Source organism: Eleutherodactylus coqui, chromosome 7, assembly GCF_035609145.1.
Source record: "Eleutherodactylus coqui strain aEleCoq1 chromosome 7, aEleCoq1.hap1, whole genome shotgun sequence".
Classification (NCBI taxonomy): domain Eukaryota; kingdom Metazoa; phylum Chordata; class Amphibia; order Anura; family Eleutherodactylidae; genus Eleutherodactylus; species Eleutherodactylus coqui.
Window position 1 is genome coordinate 186,989,377 of NC_089843.1, and position 13,291 is coordinate 187,002,667.

At 45.3% G+C, this 13,291-nt stretch overlaps 1 protein-coding gene across 1 annotated transcript in view; it reads right to left on the reverse strand.

Moving 5' to 3' along the window:
* The window catches only part of LOC136573567 (protein RUFY3-like), an 88,183-nt gene that overhangs the window by 32,626 nt on the left and 42,266 nt on the right, over positions 1-13,291 (reverse strand). The window contains exons 4-9 of the mRNA XM_066574837.1: positions 6,345-6,446; positions 3,588-3,711; positions 3,343-3,404; positions 2,612-2,677; positions 300-369; positions 50-130 (exon numbers count right to left, since the gene is read on the reverse strand). Coding sequence (XP_066430934.1) covers positions 50-130; positions 300-369; positions 2,612-2,677; positions 3,343-3,404; positions 3,588-3,711; positions 6,345-6,446 — 505 coding nt within the window. The remainder of the gene's footprint in view (positions 1-49; positions 131-299; positions 370-2,611; positions 2,678-3,342; positions 3,405-3,587; positions 3,712-6,344; positions 6,447-13,291) is intronic.

Here is a 13,291-nt window from a genome sequence, read left to right on the forward strand (position 1 = left end):
AGCCAGCCTGCCTTGTACTATTTTTTAAATTTTTTTACACCCAGCTGACCTTGGAAAACAACGTGCTGTCATCTTTCATTCTCTCCATTTCTTCCTGCATTGTAATGATTCTGTTGTTTGCAACAGCGAGCTGGAAAATTGACAATGAAAGATCAGTTGTGACTTAACTTTCTTATCTGTTTATCCAGATACATACATATAAACATATATACACACACACACACACACACACACACAGTACCTTTTTAATAGTATTGTTTTATCTGAATTCCCATTTTAGTGAACACGAATGAACATACCTCCTCAGTTAGTTTGGTGTTGGATTTCTCTAAGGCATCTACCTTTGTCTGCAAGTTGTTCACGGTGGCACTAATGCATTAAATAAAAAATAATTAAACAAATCTGACCTTACACAGTAAAGACAGACATATTTTGTCTAAAACATACCAACTGGTTACACTTTCCCAATCCTGAATCTTTATAATATTTGCACGTCTAACTCGTAAAGACACATGGCTAAAGATCAGCAGTCCTACAGCATGGAACAACTAACAGTCGTCCTCAACCAGTATTTCCACTAGGAACCACATTTTATGTTTGGATCCCCTTAAAGCAACCCTCCAGGAATGGAGAAACAAAGATGGCTGCACTGCTTCACTGACTACCTACTGCACAATATTAGTATGCACCATTAGGCTACACCTGCATTGATTAACTAGTGCTGTTCACATGGCCAGTCAGACCAATATGTAGTGTCTTAGACCGGTGTCACACAGTCGTAAGCGCATTTACACGAAAAGTTTTTTTTTTTGTGCAAACAAAATGCGTTCACAGAATACGCTTATATGAACAGACCCATTGAAATCAATGAGTTTTATTAACTGTGTATTGTGCGTGCAATTTTTCTGTGCATAATACACTGTGCAAATAAGTTCACGTGAATCCGGCCTTAGTCTACCAATGCATAATATTCTGCATCAGTCTGGATCAGGTCAGAGAAGTGGTTCGGCCAGCTTTCTCGCTCCAAGCTCGGAGAGTCGCTTTAACGCAACTTCACATGGAAGCGTTGGATAGTTTTGAGCATCAGCGGCAGAAGACAGGTCATAACATTACTACAACCCATTAAAGTCAAAGCGTTACTAAAACCCATTATTAGACTCAAAACCTTATCACCAAGGGCTCATTCACATGACAGTGTGCGTAAAATGCTGTGTGAGTGCACTACCCATGACAGCATATCTCACGGACACTGTTATGCATAGTGTGACTTTTTTTTTTGCCTTATTCCCCGCTCTGCTTCATAGCGGAGTTGTGTATGTATTAATGTATTGCATATGGACAGCTTTAAATACGCTAGCCATAGAAAAGAATAGTGCTCTTGTTGCATGATATGCAGTGAGATAGAGAATGCTGATTTTTTTCACATGCAGTATTTACACACTAATGTGAACGGATCAATGTGGGTCCATGTAGTTTCATCGACTCCATTCACTGCATGTCATGTGGCTGTGCATCGCATACGTAATAGGGCTTATTCACACGACAGTGATTTCGGTGTACAACAGTTATCAGTGTAAAAGCCATATTTTTCGGTCCTAGATGCTTTCAGTTACTCTTAGTGCGGTTCACTACAGTTTATTTTATGTACTCAATGTGAATAGAATTCACAACTGAGGGGCTGAACAGAAAGCAGTGAAATGTTCTACATCATGGGGGGGGGGGGGGATTCTCCCTAGCATTATAATGGCAAGTCCCATTTATAAAGAGAAATCCATAACCATCACAGCAAACTGACTGAATAAGGCTGATGTTACTCAGAGCACTGATAATGGGATAAGTGGAGTACATTAGAATTACTGCTCTGCTTGCGGCGAAGTCTGCACTTCTACTGTCAGCGGAACTAATTATCCCGTTAATTATTCATGCTCAGTGGTCCGTTAGCAGCAGATGTATACATTACAAATAAATGTAGGCAACATAGAATGTTGGGCTTTTTAAAGTATGGAGACTTTCTGAGTTTTCAAAATAAGTTAGACTTGTCTATATTTAAACAGTAACTGCATGACGATCGGACAATTTATTAGAGCAGCAAATATACAGACTAAGAAGTATCTATTAACAAATTCCAAGCAGCAGAATAGTGGCATTTCTGTAAATGTGCCCTTGTCATGAATTTATAGATTATACAAACTAAGGGCTTGGTCCCACGTGTGTACTTGCAAAACCTGTTACGAAGTGAATAGAATTCATTGATTTCAATGGGTCCGTTCACATGAGCATACTTTTTCACGTAATATGCGTGAAAGAAAAAAAAATGCGGAATGTCCCATAATGATGGGTATTTATGCGCTGCATGAGCCTTTATTTGCACAGAAAAATCAATGTAATTTCATGCATGTACAAATACACAGGGCATCTGCCCACACGAAAACACGCCAGAGTGGCTGAAAAAACACCGGCGTAAGCGATTTTCTGTTGCGCAAATATGCAGCGGATTTGCATGACCATAATGCGCTTATGCCCATGTGAACGAGCCCTGATATACTTGTTGATGAGACCAGAATACCCATTTAAGCTGCTGGCAGTGAAGCGTTAAATACTTATAATTCACCTTAACTGTCTGTTCAGCTCTTCCACGTAATTCTTCTGATCTAGTATCGCTGTTATTTGGACGTCTCTTAGAAAGACAATAAAAACAAAAAACAGTCATATACAAGCAAGAACAAGACAAATTTGATTAAAAGCACAACTGTTTGCAACCCATCAACCCATCAGTCTCCTTTTGTCATCTTCTCTTCCTCCAAAACTGCTTAATTACTGCTAAAATTCATCTTGGTAGACATGATGGACTAACCACTCCCTAACAGGTAAGATTATGTGCTGCCCATAGAAGTCTATGAAGATGTGAGGGGGAAGCAGAGAGACACACTGACGCAGCCAATAGTGTTTTGCCGTCTCACAGTTGCACTATTCAGTACTTCTCTATAATACCTTCCATAGTAACGCTTCTCTGTAGATGAAAGATGGTAGAAGAATCTCCTCTTCTCTGTGTGAGATATGCATGGGAGTGGAGAAGGGTATTGTCTCTCCTTGAGGAGAGCACCTAGAAGGTGAGCGAGGGTTCCCCACTACACAAACTCTGAACCTTCATTATGTAAATGTACATCCTAAAGCATTACAGGGTTAAATTGTAATTCACTCCAAATACGAATGCGCAAAATAGGACATTGAGAAGTTACAAAATATGTCATCCCTAAGAAATGTTGGCCATCCATTACGTTTTAAGTGGATAACAGCAAAAACTACAATCATCAAATTCTTGGTTTCTTTAGTCTCACTTACTCTTCACTGGATTTAGCAATAGGACCTTCTTTTAAGTACATTGAAAAATCAATGACTCCTACCTGAAAGTAAACAAAAACAGCGTCCATTAGTTCTTACAGATTACTGAGACAACGGTCCAAAAAAATAAAAAATCAAATGCTTCTTACTGACACAAAACACAGTCTTTAGTAAAGTTTAAAATTATGGACCGATGTACCACAGCTTAACAATGGGATTGCTTTTTCCCGTAATGCGAGGCTTACTTGTGAATCAAGGTCTTCCCCCTTCATGCAAAAATTAGCATCAATCACATTGAGTCCAACTAAAAGGCCAGAAATAATAGCCCCTTCCTCCTCCATCATTAGTGCATTGGGTTCATAAAATTCACTGCAACATAAAAAGGACAATTGTTAAACGGTTCTATAATAGTTTAAACAAACATCGCAGATAAACAATGATGCAATTACAATGATGGATGTAGTTATTGATGTGCTGCGCTAGGTTTCAGCACATACCATATTTTTCGCTTTATAAGACGCACTTTTTTCCCCCAAAGTGGGGGTGGAATTGGTGCGTCTAATAGAGCGAACGTGCCGATAAGGATTTATCACACAGATGCTGGCCGAGTCAGCTACATAGCAGGGAAGGAGAGACGCCCGTATGTATAGCTCATTGGTGGAGGTGGGGGAGCAGCAGTATTTATCGCCGGCGGGAATCACCTGTACGTACAAGCAGCTCACCTCCCCTGTTATGGGGTGGACCCAGCCAGTAGCTGTGTGATGAGCAGAACCAGTAAGCTGTATTGATTGCTGTTGCAGCAGTAAGTCAATACCGTAGAGGAAGCCTACATATGACTTTTGCATGTGTCTGCTGCCATGCTGCCCCACTAATTTCTGGATCTCGCTGCATTCATGAGGCTTCAATTGACAAACAGAATTGTAAGGCTTGTATGTAGTTGAGTGTGTGTGACTATATTTATATAGAGTATAATATGTATGCAAGTGTAAAACAGATCAATGTATGCATGCATGCCTGCCTAACAGTGTTCATACAGTGATCTTTCACTATACTAAGGACCCATATTCACGGGCAGGTCGGATACCGCCTGCGGGAGCCCGCAGCGGTATCCAAACCTGCCCGCGGACATTTTTTTTTTCACCTGTCCGGATCCTGTTCGGGTCTTATGTCCCTGTCCAGATCTTTTCTTCTGCACTGCGTATGCAGTATATATATATATATATATATATATATATATATATATATATATATATATATATATATATATATATATATATATATATATATATATATATATATATATATATATATATATATATATATATATATATATATATATATTTTTAACCCCTGCTTTCCTACAGTATCCGTGGCCCGTCTGCAACTGAATCGCAGGCTGGCCGTGGATTGGACGGCTTCCATTGACTTCAATAGAAGCCATCCATGCGGGAACCACAGGAAAATGGAGTATGCTGTAATTTGTTTTCCGGGCGAAAAGGTCTGCAAAAGAAATGCTTGCTTTAATGCATTTGCAGGATGACCATGCATCCCTATGGGGGCCTTGATTTGCGGATCGACTATGCGGATTTGGCAAATCAAACCTGCCTGTGGACATTGGGCCTTAGGGATTCTGTCTGGAGACTGTCAGAAGTGCAGAAAATAGCACTGTGATCAAACCCCCGAACGGAACCATTCATTTGCATTGGTGAAACAAACATAAGTTTAGTGTCCGTTTGACGAATTCTTTTGTAAGGAGGACATCAAAGTGGTGCTCGTTTTGCTAATGAGTGTGAACAGTTCCAACTGGAATCAATGATCTGCCCACGTAATGCATTGACATTCTGGGTCCTTATAGGAGATCTTTTTTTCAAGGTGGTACTACTGCTCTTTATTCCTCCCTCACTGTCTTGTCTGTTGCCTTGTTCAAAATATATTTTTTCCCATTTTCCTCCTTTAAAACCTAGGTGCATCTTATAACAAAATAGCAATTTTATGGGGAACAATGCTATTTTCATCAATCCAATAGACCCGATTCTATATAAAAAGGTAAAGCCATTGACATATCCTGATGATGAGAGCTTTTGTTGGTCTGCTTTACAAAGTAATGGAATCTATTGGAAAATTACTTTTTGCAGCATTTAATTTGCAATGAAAGATTTTCTGATGTTACAATAACTACCCTCCCCCAATCACAACCATCAAGTACCATGTTCTGCACAATTCATCCTAAACACATTGGAAATCAAGGTTTTTATTCTATCGATAGAAGCTGTACATCCACATTTTTCTACAATAAACATCCTATGCCACCGAATTTACAGAATAAAACGATCTTCCTAACCTCCACTTCTGTTAAAGATTACCCGAGGCCACGCAGCTACGCAGTCCCTCCACCCCATTGTTAGTTCAAGGATTCCCATTGGATTTGCAGTAAACAATTCACAATCAATGAGAGAAAATTTGCTCTGCTGCCAGATGCATCCCAGATTCCAGGCCGTACTGCTTTCTACACCGGCTTCTTTCTTTATAGGTCTTAAGGCCATTTTTTTGTATTCGGATCAAAATTTGATTTTGGGTGCAGATATTCAGGATGCATTACTAACTACGGCTTGCAGCAGTAGCCACAAGGCAATATAAGTTACCGACATACCTTCATTACATGCAATAAATAATTACTCACAATTTTAAGTGAAATATGACTTGAAAGGTTAATTAAATTCTGTACAAATTATAAAACATAGAACACAGTAAGGTGTTTTTTTTCTGTTTTTAAAAACACACAGTGCAAAGGAATTTGAATAGATTCTGTGGCTTGACATAAAATTAGATTGTTTTTACTGCTCATGATTTAGAAGCAGCACTGTGGACCCCAACTAACACCGAAACTCTCGGAACTGCATTAAGGAAAAACAAGTACCTCATCATGAAAGATAATCTAGAATGATGAAGTACATGTTTGATAACCTCTAATCTAGAAAGAAAATCATCAAATGTAATGTTACCTCATGAGGTCCTTTCTATTAATTAGGGCTTTCATGTATTCGGAGAGCTTTTTCTGCATTAATGCCAGACGCAGCCATGCCCGCCCTCTGCCCACGGGGGTTCTAGCAGCAAAAAGAAATAAATTCAGCATCAAAATACACAATAATGAGAATTATTTAAACACTTTAAAACAATCAACAAGTTGCTACAGATCACATCTAGTACATGGGGGTAAATATTACACGGTTTAATCATAACATGAATATGGACATCCAAAATGATAAACCATAAACATATTAAAATAGAAATGCTTAATAAATTGCTTAAAAGTGGTTTTTATACTGAACATAATTCTTCCTCTTTCTGGTCATGGAATATTTTGAACAGTTTTGGCCTTCGGTACTGAAAGACACATCAGAGCTTGAGCGAGTACAAAGACGGGCAGCTAAAGTAATAAATGGAGTGGGCGGACTATAATACTCAGACATTGGGGTTATATAGTTTAGAAAAAAAAGGGGGGTTGAGGGGTGACCTAATAACTATGTATAATATATCAGGGGACAATACAGAGATCTCTCCCATAATCATTTATACCCAGGAGTGTGACCATAACGAGGGGGCGCCCTCTATATCTAGAGGAAAGAAGGTTTCTTCACGGATACAGAAGGGGGTTCTTTACTGTAAGAACAATGAGTCTATGGAACTCTCTGCCTGAGGACATGGTAATGACAAATTTGATAAAAGTTCAAGGGCCTCAACGTCTTTCTTGAGCAATACAATATTATAGGTTATAATTAGAGATGAGTGAGCACCAAAATGCTCGGGTGCTCGTTACTCGAGTCGAACTTCCCGCGATGCTCGAGGGTTCGTTTCGAGTAACAAACCCCATTGAAGTCAATGGGCGACCCGAGCATTTTTGTATGGGACCTATGTTCAAGAATGTTCAAAATTCAAGAAAGTGAAGGGAAAGACACAGAAACGGATAGGGCAGGCGAGGGGCTACATGTTGGGCTGCATCTCAAGTTCCCAGGTCCCACTATTAAGCCACAATAGCGGCAAGAGTGGGCCCCCCCCCCCAACAATTTTTAATTCTGAAAAACCCTCATTAGCAAGGCATACCTTAGCTAAGCACCACACTACCTCCAACAAAGCACAATCACTGCCTGCATGACACTCCGCTGCCACTTCTCCTGGGTAACATGCTGCCCAACCGCCCATTTCAGTATTAGTAGCAGTCAAGACAGGCCCCAGTAACAATTCCAAAGCAGCAGTATAGGGGGAGCACAGTATTAGTTCCATTTCAGTAGTAGTAGCAGTCTAGACAGGCCCCAGTAACATATCACTAGCAGCAGTATAGGGGGGAGCACAGTATTAGTTCCATTTCAGTAGTAGTAGCAGTCTAGACAGGCCCCAGTAACATATCACTAGCAGCAGTATAGGGGGAGCACAGTCTTAGTTCCATTTCAGTAATAGTAGCAGTCAAGACAGGCCCCAGTAACAATTCCGAAGCAGCACTATAGGGGGAGCACAGTATTAGTTCCATTTCAGTAGTAGTAGCAGTCAAGACAGGCCACAGTAACATTCCCGTTGCAGCAGTTTAGGGAGATAACAGTCTCTTTCACATTTCAGTAGTTGCAGTATAGACAAGGCCCCAGTTACATTTATGTAGCAAAAGCGTAGGCCAACCCCACACACCTTGCTGTACCATGAGTGCAGGCGAAGCCCATAAAAATTACTAGGATTACACTGTAGGCGAGGGCCCAAAAAAATTGGTGTACCAACAGTACTAATATACCTCAGAAAAATTGCCCATGCCCAACCAAGAGGGCAGGTGAAACCCATTAATCGCTTTGGTTACTGTGGCTTAATTTGTAACTAGGACTGGAGGCAGCCCAGTTAAAATAAAAATTGGTTCAGGTGCAAGTTTCAACGCTTTAATGAGAATTGAAACGTATAAACATTGTTTACAAAAGTCATATGACTGAGCCTTGTGGGCCTAAGAAAAATTGCCCGTTCGGCGTGATTACGTGAGGTTTCAGGAGGAGAAGCAGGGAGAGGAGGATGAATATAATACACAGATTGATGAAGCTAAAAGGTCCCCGTTTTTTATGGTGATAGAGAACGATGCTTCCATCTGCGGGTGCAGCCTACATATTGTTTAGGTACCGCTGCTGTCCGCTGGTGGAGAAGAGAAGTCTGGGGAAATCCAGGCTTTGTTCATCTTTATGAGTGTAAGCCTGTCGGCACTGTCAGTTGACAGGTGGCCACACTTATCCGTGCTGATTTCCCCCAGCCGCACTAAACACCCTCTCTGACAAGACGCTAGCCGCAGGGCAAGCAAGCACCTCCAGGGCATACAGCGCGAGTTTAGGCCACGTGTCCAGCTTCGACACTCAGTAGTTGTACCTTGCAGAGGCGTCACGGAGGATGGTCGTGCGATCAGCTACGTACTCCCTCACCATCCTTTTACAGTGCTCCTGCCGACTCAGCCTTGACTGGGGAGCGGTGACACAGTCTTGCTGGGGAGCCATAAAGCTGGCAAAGGCCTTGGAGAGTGTTCCCCTGCCTGCGCTGTACATGCTGCCTGATCTCCGCGCCTCCCCTGCTACCTGGCCCTCGGAACTGCGCCTTCTGCCACTAGCGCTGTCGGATGGGAATTTTACCACCAGTTTGTCCACCAGGGTCCTGTGGTATAGCATCACTCTTGAACCCCTTTCCTCTTCGGGTATGAGAGTGGAAAGGTTCTCATTATACCATGGGTCGAGCACTGTGTACACCCAGTAATCCATAGTGGCCAGAATGCGTGTTACGCGAGGGTCACGAGAAAGGCATCCTAACATGAAGTCAGCCATGTGTGCCAGGGTACCTGTACGCAACACATGGCTATCCTCACTAGGAAGATCACTTTCAGGATCCTCCTCCTCCTCCTCAGGCCATACACGCTGAAAGATGACAGGCAAGCAGCATGGGTACCCTCAGCAGTGGGCCCGGCTGTCTCTTCCCCCTGCTCCTCCTCAGGCTCCTCCCCCTCCCCTTCCTCAACGCGCTGAGATATAGACATGAGGGTGCTCTGACTATCCAGCGACATACTGTCTTCCCCCGCCTCCGTTTCCGAGCGCAAAGCGTCTGCCTTTATGCTTTGCAGGGAACTTCTCAAGAGGCATAGCAGAGGAATGGTGATGCTAATGATTGCAGCATCGCCGCTCACCATCTGGGTAGACTCCTCAAAGTTTCCAAGGACCTGGCAGATGTCTGCAAACCAGGCCCACTCTTCTGTAAAGAATTGAGGAGGCTGACTCCCACTACGCCACCCATGTTGGAGTTGGTATTCCACTATAGCTCTACGCTGTTCATAGAGCCTGGCCAACATGTGGAGCGTAGAGTTCCACTGTGTGGGCATGTCGCACAGCAGTCGGTGCACTGGCAGATTAAACCGATATTGCAGGGTCCGCAGGGTGGCAGCGTCCGTGTTGGACTTGCGGAAAGGTGCGCCGGGTCAGTCACACACGGTTTAATCTGCCAGTGCACCGACTGCTGTGTGACATGCCCACACGGTCTGACAAGTGTGGGTAGCTTTTCAGAAACCGATGAACCACCAAATAAAAGACGTGAGCCAGGCATGGCACGTGCGTGAGGCTGCCGAGCTGCAGAGCCGCCACCAGGTTACGGCCGTTGTCACACACGACCATGCCCGGTTGGAGGCTCAGCGGCGAAAGCCAGCGGTCGGTCTGCTCTGTCAGACCCTGCAGCAGTTCGTGGGCCGTGTGCCTCTTCTCTCCTAAGCTGAGTAGTTTCAGCACGGCCTGCTGACGCTTGCCCACCGCTGTGCTGCCATGCCGCGCGACACCGACTGCTGGTGACATGCTGCTGCTGACACATCTTGATTGCGAGACAGAGGTTGCGTAGGAGGAGGAGGGTGGTTTAATGGAGAAAGCATACACCGCCGCAGATACCACCACCGAGCTGGGGCCCGCAATTCTGGGGGTGGGTAGGACGTGAGCGGTCCCAGGCTCTGACTCAGTCCCAGCCTCCACTAAATTCACCCAATGTGCCGTCAAGGAGATATAGTGGCCCTGCCCGCCTGTGCTTGTCCACGTGTGCGTTGTTAAGTGGACCTTGCCAGTAACCGCGTTGGTGAGGGCGCGTACAATGTTGCGGGAGACGCGGTCGTGCAGGGCTGGGACGGCACATCGGGAAAAGTAGTGGCGACTGGGAACAGTAGCGCAGGGCCGCCGCCGCCGCCATCATGTTTTTGAAAGCCTCCGTTTCCACAAGCCTATACGGCAGCATCTCCAGGCTGATCAATTTGGCTATGTGCACGTTTAATGCTTCAGCGTGCGGGTGCGTGGCGGCGTACTTGCGCTTGCGCTCAAACAGTTGCGCTAGCGATGGCTGGATGCTGCGCTGAGAGACATTGCTAGATGGGGCCGAGGACAGCAAAAGTGAGGGTGTGGGTGCAGGCCAGGAGACGGTCGTGCCTGTGTCCTCAGAGGGGGGTTGGATCTCAGTGGCAGGTTAGGGCACAGGGGGAGAGGCAGTGACGCAAACCGGAGGCGGTGAATGGCCTTCGTCCCACCTTGTGGGGTGCTTGGCCATCATATGCCTGCGCATGCTGGTGGTGGTGAGGCTGGTGGCTCCCCGGCTGATCTTGGCGCGACAAACCTTGCACACCACTGTTCGTCGGTCGTCTGCACTCTCAGTGAAAAACTGCCACACCTTTGAGCACCTCGGCCTCTGCAGGGTGGCATGGCGCAAGGGGGCGCTTTGGGAAACAGTTGGTGGATTATTCGGTCTGGCCCTGCCTCTAACCCTGGCCACCGCACTCTTCCAACCTGCCCTGCTGCTGCACTTGCCTCCCCCTCTGAAGACCTGTCCTCAGTAGGCTTAGCAAACCAGGTGGGGTCAGTCACCTCATCGTCCAGCTGCTCTTCCTCCGAATCCTCTGTGCACTCCTCCCTGGGACTTACTGCCCTTACTACTACCTCACTGATAGACAACTGTGTCTCGTCATCGTCCTCCTCACCCACTGGAAGCTCTTGAGACAGTTGCCGGCAGTCCCCAGTCTCCTCACCCGGATCCCGGGAACTTTCCAAAGGTTGGGCATCGGTCATGAGAAACTCCTCAGGTGATAGAGGATCCATTTTTTCGCACTCAAGGCCGAGACCCGAGAACAGTTCCTGGGAGCCTGCCTGCTCTTCTGAATGTGTCATTAGCTGGGAGGGAGGAGGCTGGGAGAAGGGAGGAGCAGCAGCCAGAGGATTCAGGGATGCAGCAGTGGACGGCGTAGAAGACTGGGTGGTGACGGTGGATAGTTTGCTGGATGCACTTTCTGCCATCCACGACAGGACCTGCTCACACTGCTCAGTTTATAATAAAGGTCTACCACGTGGACTCATTAATTGTGAGATGAATCTGGGGCCCCCAGAAACTTGCCTCTCTCCTAATCCCGCAGCAGTAAGCTGCGATACACCTGGACCAGGAGCTCGGCCTGTGCCCACACCCTGACTTGGGCCTCCGCGTCCTCGCCCACGTCCTCTAGGCCTACCCCTACCCCTCAGCATGGTGTATTACGAGTAGAGCAGAAACAGAACGCTGTAATTAAATGTGCCGCTTATTGGCCTGTGGTTGGAGGTTGACTTCGCTTATGAAGCATACAGCAGAACCAGGAAACAATTATGCGCAAGCCTGTAGTCAGACCTAGGTGCGTATGACTGAGCTACTGGAATTCACAGGGCAGAACCAGTCAAGTGGCCAAAGGCCAGTGGTAGGCCTTAAGTATTTTGCTTCAATTTTTTAAAATGGTGAGGTGAAAAACCAGACAGACACCGTATGCAGCGTATATGTGTATACTCTTTCCCTCTGGCGGGATGATGGCGATCATGTAACGGACACAGCAGAGCCAGGAAACAATTATGCGCAAGCCTACTGTAACGCTTAGCTGGGTAATAATGAGCGACTACTACCCCCAGCAGACACGCAGTAAACTGTAGACGGTCACAGGCTTGGCTGTGTAATAATGAGCGACTACTACCCCCAGCAGACACGCAGTAAACTGAAGACGGTCACAGGCAGCTCAAATATAGTATTTTCTCCCCAATTTTTGGGAAAAAGCCCACTGCCTATATAGCCTGTATATGGATTTCCCTGTTGGAGGATGACTGTGGTTATTGAAAGCACAGTACAGCCAGAAAAAATTATGTGCACGGCTGCAGTAACACCTAGCTGGGTAATAGTGAGCGACTACTACCCCCAGCAGACACCCAGTAAACTGAACACGGTTACAGGCAGCCCAAAGATTTATTTTTCCAATTCTTTTGAAAAAGCCCACTGCTTTTATAGCCAGTATATCTCTTTCCCTGTACCACTGTCCCTGCCTCACCAGTATTGCCCCTATACTGAGTAAAATGACTGCAGACTGAGGACGCTATGGTCTGCACGCCCAATATACAAAAAAAAATAAAAAAATGTGCAAAACTGCTAAAAGCAGCCTCGACAGTACTACACGCGGTCAGATATGGCCCTAAGAAGGACCCTTGGGGTTCTTGAAGACGAAGATAACAGCCTAACACTCTCCCTATAGCAGCTACAGCAGGACGGCACTTTCCCTAATGTCTCTCAGCATGCATCTGTGGCGAGCCGCAGCCGACCCCAGTTTATATACTCGGGTGTTAGCTGATCTCCCCAGCCACTCACTGCAGGGGGGTGGGATAGGGCTGGAACTTCACAGGAGGAAGTTGTAATGCCTTCCCTGTGTTTCTATTGGCCAGAAAACGGCGCAAACTTTTCTGGGAAGAAAATGGAAGTGACTCGAACACCGCGTGGTGCTCGTCTCAAGCAACGAGCATCTCGAGTACCCTAATACTCGAACGAGCATCAAGTTCGGACGAGTACGCTCGCTTATCTCTACTTATAATCATTAAGAACTTGAAAAAGGGTTGGTTACATGGGAATTATTCTGATTGCCAAA